This window comes from Pezoporus occidentalis, unplaced genomic scaffold, assembly GCF_034315485.1.
Source record: "Pezoporus occidentalis ecotype Australia unplaced genomic scaffold, CSIRO_AGI_Poc_V1 ctg4, whole genome shotgun sequence".
NCBI classification, from domain to species: Eukaryota; Metazoa; Chordata; class Aves; order Psittaciformes; family Psittacidae; genus Pezoporus; species Pezoporus occidentalis.
The window spans coordinates 12,458,304-12,485,553 of record NW_026915724.1 but is presented as its reverse complement, the minus strand read 5'-3'; the positions used below and the strand labels follow the sequence as shown (position 1 = coordinate 12,485,553).

Sequence of the window (27,250 nt, the reverse complement as noted above, 5' to 3'; positions counted from 1 at the left end):
GCCTTAAGTTTTGAGGTTTTGAGTATAAGGAAACATTGCTGCTTTTGCTCCCTGTTTTTGTGTATGTCCAAATGTTAAATTATCTGCCATGAAATTCCTGCATATATTTTTCTATATTTAAAACCAATTTTTAGGGTGCATATGTATGTATACTGTGTTGTGGGGTAATACGGAGTTCGGTTTTGAGGCACAGAGGAGTGGATGTTCATGCATCTGCTTTCTACATACACTGTTCTTCCTTTTCTCTTTAGTAAAAATTATGTTGAATTATTGCAGCCTTATACAGAGGAAGTTGGTGAAGTTAACTGAAGTTGCTATTCTGCAAAAAGCAGGGTGAATTTAGGAACACCTTATAGTCAGAGTCCTCATAGTTCAGGCAGGACATGCTAACAGGTTAACATTAGGTATATAAAAATACAGAAAGATAAACCTAAAACTAGGGAGAAAAGTATGTGACGTTTCCTAAATGAAAAATGACAGGTTTGTTTAAATATAAGCAAATAAATGTAAATGCCTGTGCTTAGGATGTGGTGTGGTGCATGTGTACACACGTGTGTGTTTCACTGCAGTGTTTGAGAGCGCAGATAACTTGTTAAATTGAACTTTCAATTTCTTAAGAATTTTTTCCTTAAGGAGTGGTTGTCTCATTGGGTAGTCTAAATGTAATTGTGTTCTTTTTCTCTTTTGCATAGGGTAGGCTTTGCATTCCTTCTATAAGAGCATTCCAGGAATAATAATACTTCTGTTTGGCTGTAGTGATGCAGTTTTCCAGGACTTTTGTTAATAATAAAATGGAAGAGGGGTGGAGGGAAGAAAAAATCACTTGCTTGATGGTACTCCTGCAAATTGAGAGAAATTTTCTAGATCAGCTGCAAATTGAGAGAAATTTTCTAGATCAGCTTTTGATTTAGAAACTCAGCCCTTCCTCCTTCCTAAGTGATTAGTAAATAACAGAATCCGTTTGCTTTTGGCAATTTTGGGGGAAAATGCATTTAAAATGTCTGAGATTTCCAAGTATAAATTTGGCTGTAGTAGATGTCAATAAACACGTCAAAAGGATCTTTATCCTGAAGTCTTGGTATGTGTTATATTAATGCTCTGAATTGCAAGAGCTCCAGTGGAAATCTTGAGTCAGCGTTTTGGAAAGCAGGGTTTACTTGTGAGTGTATTTTTACATTAATTTGACAGGGGAGTTTAAAACTGAGCAAAACAATCTTTTTTACAAGAATATTCAAATTCTTGGCTGAATCCTATATTCCTCTTTAATCATCTAACTAAATCATCTTGTACCATTATATGACACAGCTGCATTTGTTGTTAATCTGAATTTTCATAAGTGACTGAATATTTTGCTTTATTTTAAAGATATAATTAGTTTGTAGTTTGCTTTTAATAAGTTGCTAACTCCAGAAAAACCCATGGTATTTGCCATTCTGAATAGAAAATACTGTAGGAGTAGGAATTTAAATCATTAGAACAGCCGTATAGATAAACTGATCGGATTTTTGGCAAGTAGAGAGCAAGATCTTGCTCCACTGCAGTTCTGCCCTATACTGTACCCTGAAAAATGACCCTTGAAGCATGTGAAACTCTTTAGATTTTTATAAGACTAATTGTTTAGTTATTTTAACAACTCTGCTGTAATGTCTTGCCCATCTTTCTGACCAAAATGAAATTACTGTCATTGCAAGCTGGGGAATGCAGATCATCCAGTTACATTACTGTAGACACAAGTATCTCTGGTGATTTGAAATGGGGAATAGAAAATGTTGCAGTGTTTTAGGTAGATATACTAGATTCCGGGACCATTCATTGCCACTGAAATAATATGAATGTGTGCTACATTGCTGTCTAACCACTAAGATAAAAAATAAAACTGGATTAAAATAGTCTCCAGTAAAAAGAGCACAAAATACAGTGGATGCCAGCATTTGCACTTCTGCATTTAGGCAATAAAGCTGCCTGTATCAGACACTTCCTCAAAATGGTGTAGCCAGGTGCCCAGAACCACTTGAGCTCTTTCTTCAAAGCTGCTGTTACTGTCCTTCTCTCAAATTGGCTTTTCCCTCTCCCCCTACCCAGGCTTCTCAGTGCTGTGAGCACAGCTGCAACAGCAAGACCTCCAGATGCTGCTGTTTGAGAGTTAACTGCTGTTTAATAAGGATTTTTTTTTTTCTTGCATTTACTTTTACAACAAATTTTAGGCCCAGGTTTGTGGCCCCGCATATTTCAGGAAATTGCAGCTTGCACAGTATTTTTAGTCACTTCATGCACAGCATGTAAGTTTTTTGATCAGAATGTCAGTAAGTCACTTAAGGTTCAAGAAATAAAAGATCTACATTGCTCTAAAAATCCTGCTAGCTGCAGAGGACAAATACCACATGAGTATTTGGGGAGAGGAAAACAAGCAGAGAATGTTTAATAGGATCTTGAAAGACACATTTTATTTTTAAATGCTCCTCCTAGAAGCTGAATAAACTTCTATTATTTTAGCATACGCTTGTCAGGTTTGAGCTACTCTTCTATTTTAATAAAATAGAAAGGGACACACACATCATTGAATCTTGCAGAGACTGCTTTTTCTATGACACGTATAAATACACATTGACATGTGCTAACATAATAGGGAGGCAAATTTCTTTGTGATTCCCCCCCCCCCCCCGAAATAAAGCAAGCATTGATTTAAGAATGAAAATGAAATTGAGCCATCACAATCTCTTGATCTGGTTTGAGATAATAGAGGCATGAAGCCAAAAAGTATTGGTGATTGCTGTGGAAACCGATCAACTATTGCTTTTAAAAGTGTGTTAAGGTATGCAGACAAACACCAAGATTCTTTTTCTCTTTGCCTGTAATTGAGAAGCATTATCTTAATACTTTTTAATCTTCCTACTTTATGCAAGCTTTATAATCCTTATAAGGAACTGCTTAGTACAAATTACTGATGTTTATATTTCAAGGCTTTTTCCTTTGCAACTTCTCCATGCCAGTTGCTAGCCAGTTCTTTAAAGACTTGCAGTCCATTGAGTTTAATTGTGTAAGGACTGTATTTGATTACCCTCTTACTGGGACATTTCAAGTGTGTTTTTCCTGGTATGTTTATGTGGTATGCTTATTTACTAATAAAAGTTTTAAATACGTGATTGTCTCCATGTGTCCTGTAAAGTATGCTATACCCACATTACGGCAATCATGTCACTGTATGTCATGTAACGCACATTTATTGCAGCACATACGTGCTTTTATTGTAATCGAGATCTCAAAGGAGTTTTAATTGGTCTTCACTTTGAAATCTTTGATGGACTGTGAACAATCAGTGTAACTAAATGTGTCAAACTTAAGACAGTATTGCAGCAGTTAGCACCTCTGAATCTCTCTATAAAATGTGTATTTATAACAGCATTACAATTTTCAGTTACAGTGCCTTACCCAGCTGATGGTTACTTTATTTTCCTTCTGCTCCTCCAAAGTTTAGGCACATGATCTAAAAGAAAATCTGTAAACTTAGTACTGGGCTCCTTTTCTTTGTTCTTTCTCCAAACAATTAATTTTAGCAGAGTACATTTTATGTGTTTTGGTGGTTTGTTGTTTTTTTGGGGGGTTTGTTTGTTTTTTTTTTTGTTGTTGTTGTTGTTTTTGTTTTGTTTCGTTTGGGGGGGTGTGTGTTTGTTTTTTTTAACTAGTTTTCTTGTTTGGTGTTCTTTGCTTTACTCAGAAAAGCAATTAAATGGGTCTTCTATGTCTTCAGGCTGCATATAGGCACCCTCATCATTATTAAAAATGAGTTTAGGTGAAGGTGGTGCTTTTGTATGCGTACTCATGCTGTCATCACTAACACGGTATTTCAGACGTGGTAAGACATTTCCTGCCCTGAAATGTTTGCTGTTTAAGATGGTTTTAATGATGCAAAAATGTAGAAAAAAAAAATGGTCTAGAAAAGGTAAGCGGTGGAAGGACTTCTGGAGAGGAGGGAAAGGGTCAGAAAAAATTGGAAATTAAGAGGGAAGAAATGAAGTGACTATTTTAGGCTTTGGGGGCAGTACTACAGGCGCTGCGAAGCAATAAATGGAGCAAAGGGGAGAACAGTCAAGTGAGAAGAATGTGTAGTGAGTGGGAGTAGAAGAAAATGAATGTAATGTGCTGTGCTGCCCAGCAGCCTGGTGTCTCCTGAAGCTGCCAGCACTGTAGCTGTGAACACCGGCACTGCTGGAGCTGGAAGCAGGGTCTGAATTTCAAGATGTCTCTAGACCTCTGTGGAAAATACGAAGAGAAAATGATATTCCACTAGGTGCTGAGCATTACTGCAGAAATGATGCCTCTATTGCATTTGTGTGTTATACAACACTGTGCCACTTGTGTTGCCTCTCTCTCTCTTTTTTTCGTTTTTTGATAGTGCTTTTCTAAGGGGTTTCACAGGAAACTGCAGGCAGATCAGCCAGAGATGAGAAGCCAGTGTGCATAATTTGTTCTTCACTGTGTGTCTGGGTGCAATCTCTCAGTTAGTTATTCTGGAATTGCTTCCTTTCATCTAAAAAATAACCTGCTTGCAGTTGTCACCTACTTCTTGAAAGAGAACAGGCAATATGAAAGATGTTTTAAAGTCTTTGATTGTTCCTGTGTCATTGGTAGAGGTATTTTTCTCATGGGCTCTTTTTCATAAAGAATTTTTTTTTTAAAGAAACTTGTAGGATCGTTATTCGTAACTGTGTAGGCTAAAGATACAAGAGAGAAATAATCTTGTAAGGAAAGATTTAATTGATTTAGACTGAATGATCTCTTTGGAGTAAAAGAAATTTGACAGACTTCTGGGACCTATAGAAGGGCTTAGTGCTGAAAGCTTGTCTGTTTTCCCACAGTTACATCTGTTTGTCTAGTTAAAAATATTACCTCTCATTACAAGTATTTGTTCTCTCTGAAGGCTTGGAACAAAACAAAAGAGTTTCTTGAGGATGGAAATATATTTCCTCCCTTAACAGTTCCTACTGAATCCTGCAGGTGTTTAGTCTAGGTGCTTTAGGATTTAGCTCATAAATAATAATTTGGCTTTTAATCATGCCTTTCAGTTGAGTCCTCTTGTTACATCCAAGTTTTAACCTGGATGATTACCATAGCATCACCTAAAATAGAGACAATAAAACTGAGGTTTCGTGGCCTGAATCCACTAACTTTAATAAATGAAACTGGGTGAACAACTACAAACAAAAAAATGTGAAAGTAGGTTATCAAACCATGTGATAACATCAGCTCCTTGGAAACATGAAAGTGACTATTTCTGTGTCAAGAACTAAACCCTGTTTGAATGGTATTATAAGCTGACTACAGTTTTCTTGTGTGCTCAAACTTCAGTGCATAATGTTGAGGCTTCTGTGCAAAATGGTGTTAATTATCTGCATGCCCTATCAGAGTCAGGCATTTATATTTGAAAACCTGGGTCTCTGTCATCTGGAGGATCCTTATCAAGATGAGAGCTCAACTGCGTGGGATAATACGCAGTTGCATGAGAGGAGACCTGGTTCTGTCCCTGAATAGTTTGCAAGATGCAACACGTGAAATGGCGTCTCCCCCCTCCCCTCCTAGTTTTTAAGGAGAGCAAAGGTTATGGTAGTTCACATGAGTGTAGTGTTGGTTAACAATATGTTTAAATTGGTCCCAATTGTCTTTCTTCCTGGGAGAAACTGAAAATGTTCTTGTATGATGGAAAAAAAAAAAAAAGATTAGACAAAGAGAAAAACCACCCCATTTATAAGCTGTTTGTATTGATATTTTTCAGCATTGCTGGTTCTACTAAAAGCTGACTATTACTCCCATCACAGACTGATGGCAACATTGGTGTTAATGCAGAATATTAGGAAGTGAGAGGTTGACCTCATAAGGATAAAGCTTCATTAAGCTACTAAAATGATGCTTTTAAGAGGTGCAATTGCAGCACAACACAAATGCTACAGATTGCGGGAAAACTGCAGCAGGGTTTTTCAAACGTTCCCTTCAGTACAAATCGGTATCCCTTCACTGCTGTTCAGTAAACTGCTTTATGCTCATTTTGTACCTTAATAGCTCACAGTCCCCTACTATAGTTTTCTGCCCATGTGCCCAGCACACAGACGTTTTGTTTATTCAGCATCCCTGTTTAATTGTACATCTAAAAGTATCCTTAGAAGTAAACAGAGTGCTTCTTGCTTTACTGACTTATTTTGTATAAAAACGCACTTTCGCTGAGAAGACAGCCTCACCTGTTTCGGTTGGCTGAACCATGCCTTAGAACAACCTGTTCTGGGAGAGGCAGGCTGGAACAGCTTGTGGATATACCTCCAGAGGTATAGCCTGCTAAACCTGTTTGCCTTGTAGAAGCTGAGGTTTCTGCTTCAGGATTATGAGTTATGGCTTTGATTTCATCTTCCTTACCACTTGTGTATTCTTTACCTGGCTTAAAAAAGAAAAAAATGAAAGTTGCTAGAATAACCATCTTTTCATAAAGTGTGTAAAAAGTCTGGTTTGTTGTCATTTAAATCACTCCTCTCCCAAAGTTTTTCTTTTTGTGTGTGTGTGAAAAATCTTATTTTCATGCTATTTTTTCTATCCTTGTTTTCTAAAATGATTAGTGTTGTGTGCAGGATACTGTGTGCCAATGGTGTATGAGTACAGGATTATGTGTGAGAGAGCTCAAACCAAAGAAAAACATGCACCTCTCCCTCCACAAAAAAGAATACATAGCCAAACATACTGTATGTACTCCTCATCGTCACTTCATTTTCCACTTCAAGGCAGTGTCATCCACAGAAGATATGGGAGCTGATAAATGATGATACAGGTTACTTATTTTGTTAATTGTTATTTCATGTGTGATATAAAACAGCATTTTGTGGGCTTGCCTACTGTACTTAAACTTCAAAGAGTGAGGAAGTTCAGAAGGGAGTATTTGTGTCCATGTTGTCCTCCACGCCTTTTCTTGGTTTCAGAAATGATGCAGAAAGTCTAGTGTCAGAGGGTAGCTGGCAGTTGGACTTGACAGCAGCTGTATCGCTCCATTAATTTCTGCAGAGTTACATCCAGTCAAAGCCTTTTGAGCTCCTTCAGTCCGTGAAAGCATCTTTGAAACGGTCCCATTTACTTGTCATAGAGTCATAGATTAGTTAGGGTTGGAAAGGACCTTAAAATCATCTAGTTCCAACCCCCTGCTGTGGGCAGGGACACCTCACACTAAACCATGCCACCCAAGGCTCTGTCCAACCTGGCCTTGAACACCACCAGGGATGGAGCATTCATAGCTTCCTTGGGCAGCCTGTTCCAGTGCCTCACCACCCTCACAGTAAAGAACTTCTTCCTTATATCTTACCTGAACTTCCCCTGTTTAATTTCAAACCCATTTCTCCTTGTCCTATTGCTGCAGTCGCCTTACATCCTTGTAGCCCCCCTTCAGATACTGGAAGGCTGCTAGCCCCAACTTTCTCAGCCTGTTCTTTTGCTGACAGTTATTTGTATTTTTCCTTGGAATTGACTCATGCTTGGGGGATCCTTTTAAGACAGTAGCTGATGCAGCTATAATTTTTGACCAAACTTGCAGAATAAATGGGGTTAGACATGTGTAAGACTTCCCTAGGAGTTCTCCAAAGGAAAGTCCAGCAGTGTAAGCAGCGGATCCTACGGTGCAGTAGCTGGCATCCTTCCTCCAGAAATAATCAGGAATCAATTTCCTTTAAGATAGGAAGTACTGCGCTGCTGGAGGCAGTGAATCGTTTTTAATTAGTCATAGAAGAGAATTCCTCACTACTTGTTTAAAGGTCTCAAAGCACCATTAAGAGGAGATGAGGGTGCAGTCTGTGACCAGATTCTGCTTTGAATAATTAGAGTGTTGCTGCCTACACTTCTTCATATTAAGTAGATACAGCATTCTTCTTTGCTGCTTGGCATAAATGATTTTGTGTGCTAATAACTACTGCATTGCAGCCTAGGGGCGGTAGCATCTAGGAGACAGCAAAAATTCATGGCCACATCCATGTGAAGGGAGATGTTGCTGAAGTTTAGAGGTGGCTGAGCAGGGAGAAATAAGCAAACAGTTTGTCAGCTCAGTGGTAGATTCCTAAAGAAATGCTTGAGGTGGCTGTTCTCATGCCCTCAAAGAGCGTATGGCTCTGTTTCCTGTAATGGCAGCCACATAATGTGTGTGAAGCAGGACATGTCGATTCCTAGTGTGCTGAACCAATGCCCCTGATAAGTATTTAGGACAGACCAGATGGTCTGAGCGCATGTGCTGTGGAGGAATGCTATACTTAGCGAAACAGCCAGGCATTATCTGAGATCCATGGTAAATACATGCTGTCTCTGTAATAAGGCTGGCTGGTTGTTCCAGATACAAAATTTCAGTTAATCTGCTGTGTCAGTTTGGGCTTGCAAGTCCAAAAATACCTTGTTGGTGATTTACGTCTTTCATTGTTGTTCTTGTTTGTCATACGGTTATCTCTGCCCACGCAGCACTACCTAATCTTGTACGATTTGCATGCTGTTCCTGTGGTTATGCCGTGAGAAGAAAGTTTGGTGTCACCCACAGAGTGGCACACGCCTAGCTCTGCGCTTAACATTGAGCTTCTTGTGTGGAGGTAATCTGAATTTTATCGCCCTAGAGTGAAAGTAGCTAGCTTACCAAGGACCAAACTGTTTCTCAAGATACTAGGGAAAATGTTCGGCATAGACTTCAGTGTTTCAGTTAAAGCTTCAGAAAGCACAAAGCTTTGAAGAGAACTGTGGGCTTCAAATGCTTTATATCTTTAACTATCTTTATAGAGCTGAATAATATCCTGTACTGTGTGCACAATGCTTCAATTAATTTTGCGTCGATTAATTAAGGGGAAACGTCTGTTTTTTTTACCTTTACCCTACTCCTTTTAATCCTGCAAGCCAGCTTCTGCTGGAGTTAGCTTCAAGCATTCATAAGCATAGCCTGGGCCTTTGACATACTGCACTGGTGATTTATACTTGTGAATATTCGTTGTAGCAAATCCAGCGGCTTTTCTGCTTGCTCAGTTTTTTTTGGAAAGTACCATGCAAGAAATAAAAATCTCCTTGTAGCCTGTAACTAACTCTCTGGGGTAGAACTGTGCTGCGTTTGAATCCCTTCACATGCACAACAGTGCAAATGTAACATTGCTTATCAGAGAGGAAGACTGTGTAAAAGGAGAGGTGGTAGGATAGTCATATTAAATTGACTGTGTGTGTTTGTTAATACCAGCCAGCTTCCACCCATCTTGAGAGCTGTCATGAGGGACCAGTTAGGTGGAATGCAAATTAATTCTGATAAAAAGGAAGGGAATCCAAAAAGAGCAAAAGAGTCCATGAGAGAACAGGCAGGAGATAACAAAAAACAGTTACAGAGTTAGAAGCAAAGATACATGAAAAAACAAACAGGAATGGAAATACCTTAAGATTAATTTCCCTCTGTATGTACATTGATCAAAGTCTGAAATTCTCCACTTTATTTCCATTTCTGACATTAGTTGGCTTTGTGACCTCAAGAAAGCCTGGTTCCTTAAGGGTGCCATGTGAGAGACGCTATTAGTTCTGCTGTTTGAGCTAAGCTATAGTAAGGTAATAAGAGGGAGAAAAATTAGTGGGTTTAGGGAAGGAAACGACAAACTAAGTGACCTCCGACTGCAAAATGTTTTTTCAGTGTCTATGTAGAACTTCATAGCCATTTTTTTGACAGTAAGATGAGATTTGGCCATACTGCAGCATACTGAAGCATCTTAGTTTCAGCTGATGAACTTGTTCCGAATATCTGTGAGCCTTTTTTTGAGCATTGTATCTGCAAAGTGTCTGCATACCAACTGGGAAAGATTTACAACATTTTCTGAATGTACTATGACCGAACAAGTGAAAATGTTTAACCAGTACAAAAGTAGGGTGTATATACTGACGTATTTCTAAGAAAGAAGGGTTACACTGTGTGATATAACTTGGGAGGAGAGCCAAGGGGGATGTGAAACTCCCAGCTGCTCGTCTCCTTGCCTCTCATTAGCAATCACTGTATGAGAAAGCCTTTCCTTAAAAATACTGATCTATTATTCAATAGAATTGATATATTAGCTTCCTTTTTGTACAGGAAGTGTGTATAGTTCTGCTTTCTGTGCTGAAGCTGGAAGCTTCAAATGGGAATTTAACACTTCTCATTACCTTACTGCTAATTTATTGATAAGAAATATCAATATTATTAAAGTGATCAAATACAGGTATTTCTTGCTTCCATCATTATTGAAGCGAAAAGGTAATTTTTTTTAGACCTTTTAGAGGTAAATGCTATGCAGATTGCAAAGGTACTCCCAAAGAATTCCCAGAGTGTTCAAGGCAAAGCAACAGGCAGCTGAAGCAAACCTTCTGAGCGTGAAGGAGTACTTGGTTGCAGAAGTAACAGAAAGGTATCTTGTGTGCTGCCTGCATGCAAAATCGGCATGCTTATGAATGCTGTCTTCATTTCACTGAAGTCAAGGGGTTTTTCTTTGAAAAATTTGGGCCAGGATTTTACCATTAATGTGATAATTTTTGTGTGGTTTTTTTTCTTTTAAATGAATTCAGATTGATACAAGTAATAATATATTCTTTAGCAATCTTAACTGTTTAGCTGGGGGGGGTGGGGGTATTGGGGAGAGGGGCAGAGAATAGTCCCTGCTTCTCAGTCTGGTTTCTATTTTTATGTTTGTACCATCCTTTACATTAGCTAGTACTAGTGAATGCTGTCAAAACCACATTATAAATTAATTAATCTTAAGAACTATCTTTTGATGCATTTTGGTTTAAATGCACTTGTTTTTAAAAGACAAGGTCCTGGATGCTCAGCTACAGTACTCACTGACTTTGTTTTCTGTCGCCAGAGCTTATCAGAAGCAATAGCAGTATTCTGTACATTTATATTACATTCATTTTCCCTTAAAAGAAAGCGCCATAAAAGGAGAGCATTTAGAACCCTTCAAATGAAACTTGTCACAGAGCAAATCGATTTATTCTGAAAGTTAACAAAGTGAGCCATGTTTGTCATTTTAGTGAGAGAGAGATTGAGGTCAGCCCCTGCATTTTTTTTCCACTCAGCTCTTGGATGTGGAGAAGTGGTTAGCATGATACAAAAGAGTGTTGTGGCAAGGCCACCATTGGAAATGATAGGTAAATCTCAGTGAACAGTCTACTACCAAGTATTTGGAGTGATTGGGATATATGGGAGACAGTCATGGTAAACCCTGGGATGGGGATAATTAAATTGGGCTCAGGCACTGGAGGAAGGGATTGGGGTGGGGAAACTGAGCCTGTGTGTAGTGGGGAACATGGTACCTTCAGCCACCATAACCAAAATTGACTATTTTTTAAAAATAATAAGCAGAGCAGTCAGCTGCTTTTAATTTGACACTTCTCTGTGCTTAGCAGTGCTGCTTTTCAGAGCCTCTCAGTGATATTACTTGAGATCGTATTTAAAAAAGCCAAATGACCTCTGGAAAGTTCAGGTTCATGATACTGATAATTGTTAAACAATTTCTTCACTATTTATCAGTGATTGGTTTAAAGTGAACCTAAGAAATTAAATGATTGTTTGTTGCCAGCTGTCCACCACCATAACGGTAGACACACCAGCTCATTGACTGGGTACTTGAAAAATCATGTGTGTATGTTTTGAAAATACTTTTCTCTTAAGACTGTATTCTTGATGGTGGCTACAGTTCAATAATGCACAGAGTTGGAAGGCTGAGGTTTTGTTCTTTGCTTTTCTTCTCTGTTTTTATAGCTTCCTCTTTTAAGACAAGTTTCCAACTGACCCATTAAGAAAAAAAAAAGCACAACGAAAAAAAGCTACCACCCCCCCTCCAAAAATCTCTCACAAGCAAACAACCCAAAAACAAAACCCCCAAAGTATGGTTACCTTGGGGAAGTTAAGTCTAAACAAGTATACAGTAATAACTATTAGCAGAAGAATTAAATGATTTATTAGACAATCGTTACTTAGCTTCTTAACTCTTACAACTGCCAGTAGGATTAAAACATGCATATAGCTCGCAGCACATCCCCAGGGTTTGGCATATACTTTTTAGCTGCTCAGAGAACTCAGGTTTGTATCCTTTTTTTAGGTGCAGTAGGTATTGTGGCAATTCGAGCAAAATTAAAGCATTCCTAAAGCACAAGAGTGCGTCGGAATGGTGTTTTAAGAATTAAGTGCTTGCTTACTGCTTTCATGCTGTTTGAAACCTTTATTCCTGGCTCTTTTCCAATGTGGAAGGAGTTTGTTTTCAGAGAAATATTGTTGCCAAGGGACGAATGTTGACTGTGTTGTGTTTAAAAAAGGCTGATATTAATTACATTCTTTTAGCTATTCTCCTTCTCTGGATAACTTTAAAAGGTCCTTCCAATTTCCAGAATACTTAGGTAAGCTCTCAGAACATGAGCACAGTGCCTTGTCTTCATTTATGTGAAGAATGTATTAAAGAACTGGTGAGGGCTGAACTCATTTTTGTGCACAGCAGAGAAATGCTGGTTTCAGATTATTACACTAATTAAGAACATACAACAGTGTTATTGAATGCAGTGATTTCCTTCCCTTTCCTCTTTTATCTTTAAAGTCTTTATCTGAGCTAGTTGTTAGATAACCTGTGTGGGGAGCTGCTTATTGCATTAGACCAGAGGAATAGACTAATTCTTTTTTCAGGACTGGGGCAGCAGTCTTTGGGTTTTTCCATTTCCCTGTTGGTAATGTGAACCTAATGTTTTGCTCTGGGTTTTGGTTCTTACAAGGATCAGGCTGAATTATTTAACTTTTCTACAGGACAGTTTTGTGCAAACCTCCTTGAGCTGGGTTAGTTCTGGTGGTCCCAGTGATGGGACTAGTACTGTGCTCACCCCACCAGAACTTGCACAGAGTGTGGTTTGTTGTTTTGGCTTGTTTTTTCCCCCAGCTAGCTCCAGAAGGACTGAGCCCAGCTCATGTTTCTTAGTCTTCTGGCTATTTCAGAGTTTTAGATCATTTTGTTCTGTACTAGGCAAAATGCTGCTTTCCAAGTGTTTTTACTTAATACTTGGTACTTTAAGAAATATGATGTCAAGAGGGCATAATGTACATAACAACTGTGCAGAGCTCACCTTAGGGTGCCAATGCAGCTGCCTCCTGTTGCTGTGCAGGAGCCAGATAGGACCAGTAGAACAAGCTGAGCCAGAACCGGTGAATTTTCCTTACCAGCCCTCCCCTCAGCCTTCCATGTCTCTTTGCACACTTGGGGCCTTATCCTCTGCTCTCATGCCTCCTTCAGTGGGATGAGTTCAATGTGTCCTTTGAGTATATAGGAGAAAGAGCTCCACCGAGGTTTTATGAGTCATTTATGAGTCAACTGCAGCCCTGGCTGCTGAGCAGTGATCAGTCCTCTCTGGAGCTACCTGGATGTAGCCTGATAGCTTATGTTCAACTTCTGAAACCTTCCTGGGAATCTGTAGGCCTACTGGACATAAGTGAAGGCCAGCTTTAGTGGGCAAAATCTTGTTTTAACCAAAGATTACATACTTTCTGCCAGCTACGAGCTCTCAAGAGAGGCATGTATTTCTTCCCTGCATTCGGACTGTGGAAGGCAGCCTTCCTACTTGAATCCTGATGTGAAAGCTCCCTTTCTCTCAGCTTTCCTTCTAGTCACTCTTTCTGCTTTCCTGAAAACTTGCTTTAATCCTAACACTTGCTGGAAACTTCTGATAGAGATAAGCGTTGGCTTACTGTCCTGATAAATTCTGTTGTTTGAAAAAATAGATCTTACTCATTCCAGTTGTCCCCCAAGAGACAGTCCTTATTATTCAGGAGTTCATGTTGACTTATGAAAGATTAATGTGCATTTACAATGAAATTGTCCAAGCTATATTAATAAATTAGCCTTCAATTTATGGATTGCCAAGGAACATAAATAACTGCCTACAAAAGCCTGTACTGTCTCAGTAGCATTCTGTTTAAATAGCTTGATATTTTCATTTGTTTAGACAGCTTTGACAGAAATTTCTGAGTATTCATCCGATAATGACAGCATGGGAGAAGGAGGGACCGGCCTGGCGACCACTACTCCAGGATCCACTAAGAGCTTCCAGTCGAGGGCAGGAGTGGACACCGGGGATATTACAGCACGGCCGGCCAGCGAGTGGCTGAGGTCTGCAGAGGCCCTTCTTAGCACCCCCAGAAAGCAGGCGGGCAAAGCCCCCCGAGCCCTCACTGAGTCTGTGAAGAAGAGGAAGCTGCTGAGGTAAATGCACTGTCTGCCTTAAGGCATTCTTATTTTTTCTTAATTGTAAATAAAAGAATACTTATAGAACAGTAGGAATGCATTTCCAGGGGAAGCATTTTAGAGATGCAGACTCCAAAAACTGAACAAATGACATTTGTAAACAAGCAAACAGGGTGAGAAAGAACTCAGTTCAGATTTTAAATCTGTGGTGAAAGCTTTTGAACTCCTGTGTACAAATCCACATGGGTTTTGCACTTCTAATAATGCTTTACAGTGCCTTATGCATGTGTGAGTGGACATCCTGCTGTTTTAGTTTGTAATCGTTTGCTTGCTCTGTGCCTCTCCAGATAGTCTGCAAAATTGCTGAACCTCTGATTTTTTTCTTCTTCTGGTCCTCTCCAGATTTGTCAGGGCAATATTATCCAAAATACTGTAGGAAAGGAGTGGATGAGCAGTACTGCTGAATAGTGCAGGACAAAGTGATGTTTAAGCAAAGGTGGGATGTATTTATTAATCTGAAATTTAAATCTCTGTGACTAAATTAAATAGTTAAATACATGAAATAAATAAAAGTTAAATACATGAAATAAATGCATTAAATAATGATATCTAACTGCTCAAAGAAAACAGCCTGGAAGCCTGACGTTCATTATTCACTATTTCTCTAGCTAATCACAGTGCAGAAGTGGTCACTTCCTATACTGAGTTAATGAAAGTTGCTTGAACATAAATGGTATATATGAAGGTATGCCTCAAATTACAGAGACTACAACTACAAATATTGTCAACGTGATTCCTTCTTACTTTTTTTCACAGGTGATTCTATGTGCAGTAATCAATCAATCAATTACTTAAAAATGAATCTTCACTTTGGTGAAATAGCCAGACTCTATTTTTCTCTAAAAATGTTCTTGCTTATTTCAAAATGCTGCCTGAGGGAATAGATCTGGAGGTCCTGATTACTGAGGATCTCTACACTTAGAAGTGTTTTGCTCGTGCATTCAAACTTTATTTCTTGTTACTTCAAAAATATGACACTACTGTACTATGTCAGACCAAAGCTGTAACCTCCAGAAATGCCTGTTAGTGGCCAAAAGCAAGTATGTGTGAAAGTAATAAGAACAGGACAAGTGTATAGCAATATTTTGGCCAGATGCACTTCCAGCTTTCAGCAGGTTACCACTTAGGAGCTGTTTCCTACACTCAGTGGGTTTGTCTTTTCATGAGTTTGCCCAGTAGTCTTCTGAAGCCATAAAAACTTTTGGCTGCTGCAGTAACATTCCAGGGTTAGTTAGCAGTTCTGTATCTTAAACATGATTTGAAACTGCAGCTACCAGGTTCACTTGGTGACCTGTACTATCAACAATGTTAGTGCAAAAATATATTTTACAGCAAAGATACTATGAAACAAGTGTGTAAGAGAATAAATGGCTCTAAAACCAAACCAACCAACCGACCCAAGCCAACCACAATGATATAGAATGTTATCTGCTGGGAGTGGCCAGAGGAGCAGAGCTTGCAGGATTTTTCACTCTTCCATCCTGTGGTTCCACCTTGGGTTCCTTTGGGAACAGGGAAGCAGGCAGGAAATTCTTCAGTTATGCGTTTTGTTTATCTAGGTGTTTGTCCAGGTAATAGTCATCTTTTCACTCTTCCTGTTCAGGGCATTAATTTTGTGTGTGTCTCTGCCATCCTTCCTTTTACTGTTGGTGGAGAACATTTTCATTGATATGATGTGCTGCATCTTCAATAGGAAAGCTCAGATTTTCAGTGCTGTGGATTGAAGACCAGTCTGGGGAAGGGTTTGTCAAACACTACAGAAATCAAGATGTAACCAAGCCAAGAGAAAACTTCAGAAGTAAGCTGATTGTGGATGATTAAAATAAATTCCGCTTATCCTAGTGTTAGAAAATCGAGTGTAGATTCAACAACTTTAAATGGAAAGAAAATGAGAAACCTGTCTAGGTCCCCAAAAGAACATGCACAATATACAGTGTTGCTGGTGATGTGCAAAATTTGAAGGTGCATGTTGCAGTCCTCTTCTTTAGGAGTTAAGTGGAGTTTTGGAAAGTGATCAGCATTTGCAGACAAGAAAGGCATGACAGAAGCAATTGCTCGCCCACCATGCCTATGGACTGGACTGTTCTATGCGCATTTGCCAAACTCTCATCTGTGTTCATGTAACCCCTGTAATGTTAGTATTTGTTCCCAAAATTGTTGTAAATAACGATTGTTCTTTCTGCCACAGTCCACAGGGGAGAGCAGGTAGTTTGTATGGTGGTGTTTGTCCTTCAGGGCTGTCGGTCATCCCAGGCAGGTTCTGAAGTAACCTGCAGGGCGGTGCTGTAGGAGGTACCAGTTTGTCATGTAGTCGGGAAGTATCATCTCTTGGATTCACAGCCGTATCTCTGCTTCTGGACATCTTCACCTTAAACATTGGTTTTACATGGCATCTTGTCTCACCACCCTTATTTAAACGAAATTGGTGATGGATGGAGTAGGAGTGGTATAATTTTCCCAGGGATGCTGACAGATAAATGGCATTTTACTACACCCATAAGCTACTAAGAGAGTTGATAAAGAAGTGCTGCTAGTGGTATTTGGTCCTAAGGTGAGTTGCCTTGGTGATCAGGTCAAGAGCTGTTGGGTTTAGGTATTCCTTTTATTCCACTATAAAGATTCAGTGTCTCAGCTTGAGTCAACACTGCATGGGAAAATAATGCAAGGGATTTGCACACCTGATGGGAGAGCATATACACTGCAAATAGAAGTTTTCAGGAAGTTCTTTTTAAATTTGGAATTCATGTAAATGCTGCAGGGTGAAATGTCTAAACTGCACTATTTCCAAGTCTTTCAAAGTTCCGTTGTGAAAGAAGGGAGTAATGAAGAGTAGTGAGAGTCTCAATGTTTGTTACAGAGGTTAAACAAGTAACTGAGTTCCTTCAGAATTTATAAAGAAGAAAGAAGAAAACTCAAAATGCATGGATGCATTCAGCTCTTCTCATCTACAAGTAAACCTTCCATAAAGGTGTTTTAGATTGTTTGCTTTTTCTACTAAGATTCTATTTCCATCAGGGAAAAAAAACAAACAACAGCCCAAGTTTCAGTGCAGGAAACAGATATCTTAAGTTATATAATGTTATCCCTAGTTCTAAATCTGTCATGTTGCAAGAGCTTGTAGTTGTGAAGAACAGCTGTTTTTTGTTTGTTGTTTTTAATATTTGAGTGGCCATTTTTAGTTTGATAGTAAAATAAAATCTTGGGAAATTCTGTTTAATTATCATATATCTACTTGTATGCAGACCACATACAGATCTGAGCTGCTAAAATTAACCTCTGTTATCAAAAGGGGAGAAATTACAGAATGTCCTGGTACTATGTGCAGTAAAATGAAACCCGGTTGTCACATGAAGCCAACTGAGGTCCTGAAAATAAAGGAAATTGCCAAGGGAGGAAGGAGCTGGCACAAATAAAGCAGGCTTTTACTCTAAAATTGGGTCTGTTCTTTCTTACACATGTCCACGAGTAGCATGAGGGTGTAACAGCAACAGACTAGCCTTTTGACCCTCCTGTTCTTATGCTGATTTTAACTATTGGATTAAGTTTTCCTTGCTAGTGAATTTCTTGTTGGATTAGGAGATTATAACTGAAGCATATAATGGCTGCAATAGTAATCACTGGCAATGTACATGTGCAAGTTATTTTGCACTTACTGAAAGTTAAAGCATCTTTCTTTTTTTATAAAGTGTGGATGCTTTCATGGGGCCAGATGTTTGGTATTAACAGGAAAAAAAAAACCCACCTTTTTCCTTAAAATAACAGAATTCTCCAATTTAATGTGTAATGTACATTACTGATTGGAATGGTTTAGCAGAGTACAGTTGTTCCCCATCAGAAGTAAGTAATTTTGATGCCTTTGGTTTGTTTAACCATGGAGCTTACTTTTCTATGCAAGATCTCTGCTCAGGCAAGTCAGAACCTTCAGAACTGAAGGGGAAGCTCTTCCTTTACCTCGTGGGCTCCTGCAGAGTCTTCCTTTTGACTTCATTACTCTCTTCTATAAGGAATTGTGCATGTGAGTCTGGCATTTGATTTTTATTTGTTTACTTTTTTTAATACCAGTCAAAAAAGGGATAAGTGATTTCTGGGAAGCCTCTCCTTATTGAATCATCCTACTTCATCTGAAGGCCTCTGCTGCAAGACAATATGGAATAACTTTTTTTTGGTACGGATTCTGAAGAGCCAGAGAACTGTAGTCAACTTTTCAGCTGTGGTTTGGGGTATTTTTCAGTGGCTCATAAGAAGGGGGGTGATCAATGTTTTGAAAACTATGAAAGGAGCGGGCCCCAAAAGCTTTCTTATTTCCAAAGATGTTCCTAGATTAGGAACATCCTAGATGTTTCAGATAGTTTGGCTAAGAGCTTGGCTAAGTAGAGGCATGGGAAAATCAACTGCCTAGAAAGTTTTACTGAAAATCTCTCACTGGAGGCCATAAGTGATGTAGAAAGTGGTCACTCACCCTGTTCTCAGCAGTTAGAACTGTAATCCTTACATCTGTTCTTCTGCACTGTCAGAGACAGCTACGACCTGGAAAATAAATCTCACTACACAAGAATGATAAAGCCTTGGTTTCTGTGACAAAGAACTATTCTTGATTTGCAGGAGTAATTTTATTATAGTGCCATGTACCACTTGCAACAGTCTAATTGTTAAAGGTGATATTAAGGATGTCTCTAGAATATTTTACAATCAGGAAATTACATATTAAGACATTGTAAATTCTCTAGATGGTCACTTTTGGCTGATGCAATTGCTTGCTTTCACTGTGCTACAGGGAGTCACAAAAAATGGTATCTTTGTTCCACATATGTTTTGTAGAAGTGACCTCTTTTGTGGAACAATTGAAAAAAGATGGTGAGAGACTACAGGGACTCAGAAAGACTTTTGGCTTATTGAACTCTTTAGAGAAGCTCCAAATCCTTGAATATTTATGACTCTACAAGAGGCTTTCAGTATGTCTGCCTTTTTGATTTGGCTAGTGTAAACAAACCCTCTCTGGGTGGGTACAATAGATCAGAGCATTGTAAGCTAATTGATAATAGCTGATGGGTTTGCAGTGTTCACAAATCAAGTGCCAGCAGGCTTAGGGACCCTTTTTAATTCTTTAGCAAGCTCCCCATGGAGTCAAAATTGTCAGGTGAGTGTTGCAGAAGCCAGTTATTTCACCAGTCAACTTGGAAATATGAGAGGAATTATGTCCTTGCTTTGAAAAGGGGGGGGGGGGTATTGCCCACTCCTGAGATGGGAATATGTATTTGTGTAACCTGTAGTGTTTTGAAATACAAGGAGTCCTGAAGTACAGTGTATATGTAGAGATGACTCGATAATGAGATGCTTAAGTGGTCACTGTTTTTAAATTCAGATGAAGTCTGGGCAGGAGTAGGCTTGGATGAATATGGGGTTATTTTTGGTAAGTGCCTTGCTGAATGAAAACCTTAATAATAAATAAACACAAATCTCCAGCACTTCAGAAAGATTGAAAATGGCTTTTCAAAACACAGCCTACTCACTAATGCTCTTCTGTTGTTGTTTGTTTTTCTGTTAGCCTCCTTGGAGTTGGAAAGTAGGGACCAGCAGCCTTAGTTACTGATCAGGCTCAGTGTTACCTTTTGGAGATACTTGTCACATAGTGGCAAAAAGTTCTTCAGTCTTGCTGTTGAAATTTGTGGAAAGAGGCAGCCACCAGAAACAGGGCTTTTGTACTAGGTTCTGAGCTTTCTTACAGTCATCAAAGCTGTCTTTCATGTGGATACTGTTGGACATCGACAATAATGGCAATGTGTTGTTTTAAATGCAGTATTTCAATAAACTCAGATTTAGTACAGAAATAGGATATGGATTTCTGCTTGTTAAATCTGTCCGCCTTCAGGGATTTAAAGGCACAAAATAGTTGTACTGAAAATTTCATGATTAAAAATAAAAAGGTTGTGGGCAGTGGAGATTGTATCTAAGCAGTTTGGCTTCACTAAACAGCCTTTGCATTAGCAATTTGCCAAATGCGTTCAATTTGCTCATATTAAAATATTCTGGGGGCAAGTTTGAAGTGCGGGTCAGTAAAGTATGCATCTCAAATTACAGTTTTTGTTACTTAAATACAGTTTGTCAGGTCCCTTGATTACAGAAATTGTACATCAGTTTGTACAAAATATGTTTGCTATATATGAATACACATATACAAACACACACTGGATGTTGGGTGTGTCATGGAAGACAATTACATACATCATAAGGGCTAGATCTGGGAACTGAATAACTTTTCTTAAACTCCTTGAAGCAGCTAGATGTATAAATAAATACAGACTGCAGATTAACCAAGAGTTGGTACTGTAGAATCCAGTCTCCACCCTTGATGGCAAAAAAGGTCTTAGATTTGACAAAATTAACCCAAGCAGTTTCTGCAGCCTGAATAGCTGAAATGCTAGGAAAGGTAGGGGATATTTCAGAGGGACAATGTATGCACAGTGAAAAGTGAATATTATTCATCTCTACCTTGTATTACCTAAATAAGCAAGTTACTTCCATGTACTAGAATCTATGCCAAAAAAAGACTTTTAGTCCCAGTAAACCCAGCTAACTACCAAAGCTGAAAGCTCATTAGATATTGAACAATCCACAGACATGCAATTTGGAATAAAATAGTAGTAATTTTAACGTTTGCTTTTTTTCAGAACATGAAGTTCATTCTTACACTGAAGCTGGCACCTGCTTAAGCTTTGCATAAGCTCTGTGTAACTGTCTTATCTTTAATCTGCACAGCCAGGAGTGCCTCCGACTGTGTAGTTTACAGTGTCTCACAGCACATACAAAAGTGTTTGCAACAGTGTGGGCACCTGTATTGTATGAGGAATTAGTAGTTTTCAAATGCCATTATCATCAATCTGTTAGAATATGCAATAGAAAGCACCCTTTTCTTTGTTTTACGTGTTTGAGCATCCTGGGTTTGGAGTGCTGTTTACATTTCTTTGTTTCTACCTTTCAAAAGAAGCAAACCATAAACTACCGACTCTCTTGCCATCAAATTCCTTTTGTGCATGACATGTCCTTGAATTGCATTTTCCAATTTCACAATGTATCAAACAGACATTATTAAAAAAACATACTTCCAGTGAGCAGCTAAGAACTGCTCATACGTACATTTTGTTTAAATTTTATATTCTGCAGTCAAGAAGTGCAAAACGCTTTATGTTGTTTTCAGTTTAAACTATTTTTAACTGCATTTGGAAAGTGAATGGAAGAATTATTATTAACAAACATAAATGAATTTTATTAGCACAAAGGGCTGCTAACGAAAGGCAGTTTTACTTCTCATGGACCTTTGTAGTAACTGTTACTCTAATACAAGCATGGTTAGCAAATTAGTAATGAAGCTGTGTCAGTGAGACCCTACCTGGTAGGCATATCAGACCTGAAGCAAGAATGGTGTATTACTGTTGTGTGCAATAGCCACGAAGCCAGGAACTTGTTTTCCTTTGTGCTACAGGGTGATCCTACCGTAGGTGCAACAGTAGTGGGCTTACAGAAGAGTAGGAGCTGATTGACTGGGCACAACCATAGCCCTGTTTCAGGGAAAGGGGGAAGAATTTAGGCTGTGAGCCAATAATAGGTGCTGTCTTATGCAGGTACTTTTAAGGCTTTCTAGCATTATTTGGACAAAAAAAAAAGTACATTTAACTGTTGTCTGTGGAAGGAATTGAATAGGGTTTTAGAACACTTCTGCTGAACAATTTTCTTTCACCAGATCAAAATCTTGAACTACTAGCTGTACTGTGTATGTCTATAGTCTAACCACACAGTTCAATGGCAGACTCATGAACACAAGACTTAAACAAACTCAAAATGGGTTTACCTGCTGTATTTCTAAGCCTAGCTGAGCTGGCATTTACCTGTCCCAGCATGGCTCATGTAGACCATGCAGCCAAGCTGAATTACGAGTGCATCTGGGAATGGTTCCCTGGCAAGAAGAGAAACTGGGTGGACGGTTTGCTGGAGTTTATAGAACTGTCTTGCTCCCAAGTGTTGCAATGCAGTAATGCCTGAGTGCCTAAGTTTTGGGGAAAATGTGGCTGGGCAGAGTGTTACCAGCACAGTAAGCTGTCCTGTACGAAGTTCAGTGCTTGACTGTGCTGCTCTTGGTACCAAAGCTTCCATTGCACTTACCCGTATTAGTTGCCCCTGTGTCTTGAAGTCCATGTTAAAAGCAGGTTTAAGCAAGGTTCTTAAGCTTACCTGGAGGTTCACTGGAGCCCAAGGTTTCCCAAATATATTTTGTTTTCTCCATAATGTAGCAGATTTTGTAGCTTAAGTGTGGGCTCTTTCTTTGGGGAGTTAGTGATTTTTTCCTCTTCTGAAAGAGTGAGAGTTTCTATCTTCCTTGCCTGAACCACACTAGCCATGGAAGAGATGCAGTAATGTAAACTACAAAACTTATATGGGTCATTCTGTGTCAAATGTGACTCTTGTATTTCAGAGTGCTTATTCATTGATCTTTACTCCTAAGATGCTTAGCCATGCCATCTAATAATTCTTGTGATAGTTATGAATTTGCCAAATATACAGGTGTTCATTAGAAATTCAGCTGAGACGGCTGTCAACTTTTCATATAACCTGTTGGCTTGTGTGCAGGTCTGTTAACCAAGAAGAGATTTTTATGTAGCCTACCTGAAATGCTGCTTAGCCTTTTTAGCTCCTTCTTGGTTTCCACAGGTGTGAATCCTTCCAGTTCCATGTTTGCACTATGAGCTTTACCAAGCTCTTTGACTTTTTTTGGCTTTTTCTTTTAAATCAAAACTTTCTAAGAATGTGCACAAATTTCCATAAGGTGGTTGTATGTTATCTCTGTTGACTCCTAACCTAGTTTAACCCAAGGACACATTTCACCTTCGTAGAAATATTTATTGATATACTGGATAGTACTTGTTGTGGAAAAACTTGCACTATAAGGAAAGAATGAAGTAGGCTTTTATGCAAATAACTTCTTTGAAGACAAATTAAAATGTTCAAATACTCCTATAGTAGTCCAGAGCAATTTTGTAGTAGCCCAGAGACAACTTCCAACACATTTGTCTTTTTGTTCTTCAAGTGAGAAATTATGTCTTCTGGCTTTGATTCTGGGGGTAGGAATTGCTTTAGTGTTACCTTAAATGTATTTGTGCTAGATGCCACTCCTCTGTTCCTCACCTTGGGAATGCTAAATTAATTTCATCTTGGAGAGTGTTCAGACCACTGAAACTGCACACTTGACCCAGCTTGTGAAATGAATCATAGGGTCAAGTATGGGTAAAAGAATATTTTTGTGATCACTCCTTGCCAACAGACAAACAAATCTGGGAGGGAAAAAAAACCAACCTGTTATAACTGGTGGTTACACTGGTTTGTTTTGGATTCACAACTGACTGTAGGTTCTATTAGGATACATGCATAAGTGCAAGGAAAAGTTGGAAACCTTTTGTTACAGTCCTTGTGTCGGAGACAGGACTGAGAATGTGAAGATTTTGAACACCAAGATAGTGAAAATGTTTTAATGTGTGTATTGATGCTAAGTGTGTGTTTTATTGGGAATATACACATTGGAAAATCAAAAGTAGGAGAAGTAATCTGCAAAATGTAGTTTTACTGCATGTGTCTGTCTCTAAGACTCAAAGCATACATATTCCATCTGTCCTACAGCTTGTCACTTGGCAAAACTGAATACTGATTCCTGGCAAACCTCAGTATTCCTTTATTCTTTGTAGGGGCGGACTAGCTGAGAGGTTATGTCGACTGCAGAACAGAGAAAGATCTGCCATTAGCTTTTGGAGGCATCAGTGTATTTCAGATGCTAAAATCCCCTCAGGTAAGAAACATTATACATATACTTCTGTGTGAAAGTATATACTTACATGGATATGTACATGGCCCACATAGGGGTACAACTGAAGCTTGTACTATTTGTGGGATTTCCCTGACTTGAATTTAATAATCTGTTGATTGTCTTCTAAGACGATATTACATTTCAGCTAAATATGGTGGTTTATAATGTCTCAGTTATCAAAGTGTTTGAATGTAAATGTCAAAGAACTTGGTTTAAATACCCTCCATGCAGATTCTTCACAACTCCTTGATTTCCAGCATCACCTAAGGAAATGGTGTTTGCAGCAGACTGTAGGACATTCAAGGTTTAATTTATGGGTGTACAGATTTTTTTTTTTGTTCATGCTAAGTTTTTCTTTAGAACCACCTTTTTCCTTGTTATCTTTGAAGTCAGCTGTATCCATGGATAAGTGCTGAAATTGTGAATGACAGCAAGCAGGGACAAATGAGCATGAAGCATAACTACAGTAAGGCACCTCACTAAAAAAGAAATAGTGGGAGTTTTGTGAAGTAGTTACAAGTGACTGATAGCACCAGTTACTTTCAGTAGTATTTCTTGAGAGATAATGGATTCATGGAGCTAAAGTGTAAAGAAATGGTTAGGGTTTTTTATCAGTTTATGTATGTGTAACTGTAGGCTACAAAATTTCAGGCATTTATTCTGCATTAAGCCAACTACTTGCTTCTGAGCACATACTAACTTTCATTTATTTTTCAGGAAGTCCTCTGGTAGTAATTTGAAAACATGCAGACGAGGGAATCTATCACGTGCCTTGAGAGTGTCCTTAATTCCACTCCCAAATTTTTAAAAGTGGGCTTTCTTCCAAATCTGAGTTTGTCTGGCTTCAGTTCCCCTCCTTTGTTTCTTGTAAAGCCTTTCTCCATTACATTAAAGAGCTCTTCAGTATGTGGCATTTTCCCTCTCTGGCACTTGCATAGCAAAATCATGCTGCCTCACAACTTTCATAAACTAAACAGTCTGAGCTCTTTAATGCTCTCTAAAGCATTTTTACCAGTCTTTGAGTGGTCTGCATGGCTTTTTACTGCACCCTCTCAAACTTTTCAGCATGGGCATAAGAACAAGAATGGTTACTCTGTATGTATTCTTCTGGGTTTAGTCTCATCAAAACCACTGGCCAGGTCCAGTTCATTATTCTGCCTCCTGTATGCTCAAGACCTGTAATAAGTGTTTGAGTCTGGTTGTGCTTTAGTCACAGCACTATGCTGGGACTTCACATTGAATTGATTGTCCAATATGATTTCATAATTTCTGTAGCTGTTGTTTTCTGAGATCCAGTTTCCACTCCACAGCTACTCTTTGTATTTCTTGTACCTAAACACAAGGAAGTATTTGTGCAGATGTGCTACATTTGAGTATGCCCAAGTAACCATGCAGTTCAGATCATTGTGTATGTCAAGCCTGTCCTCCTTTAGTCACAAATTTGCTTGAAACTGTGTTACCCACACAGTTTTTTATTGTGTTTTAAACTTGTTTTTTATGCCATTGATGAAACCATTTAATAGCATGAGTGTTTACTTTTAAATCCTGCTGGAACTGCTCCCACTCAGTTATGATTGTCCACTGGTAAAAACCTCTAACTGTAATTCACAAAGTTCTCTGAAAGTAATATATATAATTTCTTTTTGCATTCCACTTAAAAGGGTTTGTTACTGATAGTGAAGATGGTTGTCTTTTCATAAGAAGGTTGTATGATTCTAAGTCACATTCAAACTGTTGGCTAAAGCTAGTCTCACAGTCTCTCACTGGAGCTTTAGAGTGGCCACTTGCATGCTTACTTATTCAAAATGCCACCCATGTGGAATGGCACATTATATTTCTGACCTTAATTCCTTACTTATTTTTCCAGTCACTTTGCCTAGATCTGAGGTCAAGCTAGATGTTTTCCAGTTATTGTAGGTCACTTTGTTTGCCCTTCCTGAATAGTAGCACAATATCATCATCCTTTTAGTCTTCTGGAATTTTGCCGGTACTTGAAGACTTACTAAAAAGTAACATCAGGGAACCAGAAATGTCTTTAGCCAACTCTTTTCTGAAACGCTATATTGTAAATTCTACAGGAATGCTGACTTAAAAACAGTCAAGCCTTCTGCATGCTCTTATCTTCCACCTGAGTTACTAATGAATATGAGGGTACTTTATCATTCTTACGTGGTATGAGAACATCCTCTTGCTTCCTCTGAAATATGGAACACAAATTGATCCTGGATAGGTCAGTCTTTTTAATAAAATGAAATTTTTATTATGGTCTATAGTAGTGGACCCGCAACATTGCTAATACACTAATATTCTTTTGGTCTTAGCCACACGTCATTACAACACCTTGTGCTTGGCTACTCACCATTTTGCTAGACTTAAACTCCTAGGCTGAAATATTCCATGCTAAACATCTGCCCCTGGCTGAATTCCTTCCTTTGATTATTCTTCTTTCAGAAAATGAGTCAGAATTTGTTAGCATTTTATGAGAAAAAAGGCTATGGGAAAATACCTTGCTCTGTTCCAAAAGACATTTAAAAAATTCTGATGAGTCTCTTCAAGATGATTTAGTTTTGGCAGAAGATGAACCATTTCTGGGATATGCCTTTTGTCATCAGGGTTAAAATCTACAAGAACTTGAGCAAGTCAGAAGTCTTTTAACACAAACTACTGAAACTTTTAACTACAAACTGCTGAAATATCTGAAAGATGCTGAACACGCCATAACTTAGGAATACACTTCAACTTCACAGCCTAAATTTCACTTCCAATTCCCAAGCCTTATTCCAAAACATGAAGATGATAAAACAATCATTAAACTAATTGTGATAATATTTGGGGGATATTTTTTCCCCTAGGGTAAAACTTATCTTTGGTGCTTTTGTTGTTAGAATGGCCATACTCTTTTACGTCACCAAAATAAAATTGGTGTTTGGTTTGGACAGAATGGTTGAAACAACCTTCTTATTGCTTCTAGTCTGAAATGTGAAGTGTCAGTACAGCAAATACATACCACTTTCATCTTTTATCTTGTTAGAGTCATACTAAGGGTGTCTCACTAATCTGAGATTCTTCTTGGATATTGTTTCCCCTCTGCTTTGCCCAGTAGTATTTCTAACCCATACTG

At 38.6% G+C, this 27,250-nt stretch overlaps 1 protein-coding gene across 4 annotated transcripts in view; it reads left to right on the top strand.

The window, feature by feature from the left end:
* Positions 1–27,250, top strand: part of SPIDR (scaffold protein involved in DNA repair) — a 206,012-nt gene that overhangs the window by 38,733 nt on the left and 140,029 nt on the right. For all 4 annotated transcript variants that reach the window (XR_009967598.1, XM_062633442.1, XM_062633443.1 and 1 more), the window contains 2 exons: positions 13,981–14,237; positions 24,011–24,111. Coding sequence is in view for 3 of the 4 variants with exons in the window: in XM_062633442.1 (XP_062489426.1) it covers positions 13,981–14,237; positions 24,011–24,111 (358 nt within the window). In the remaining variant the exon portion in view is untranslated. The remainder of the gene's footprint in view (positions 1–13,980; positions 14,238–24,010; positions 24,112–27,250) is intronic.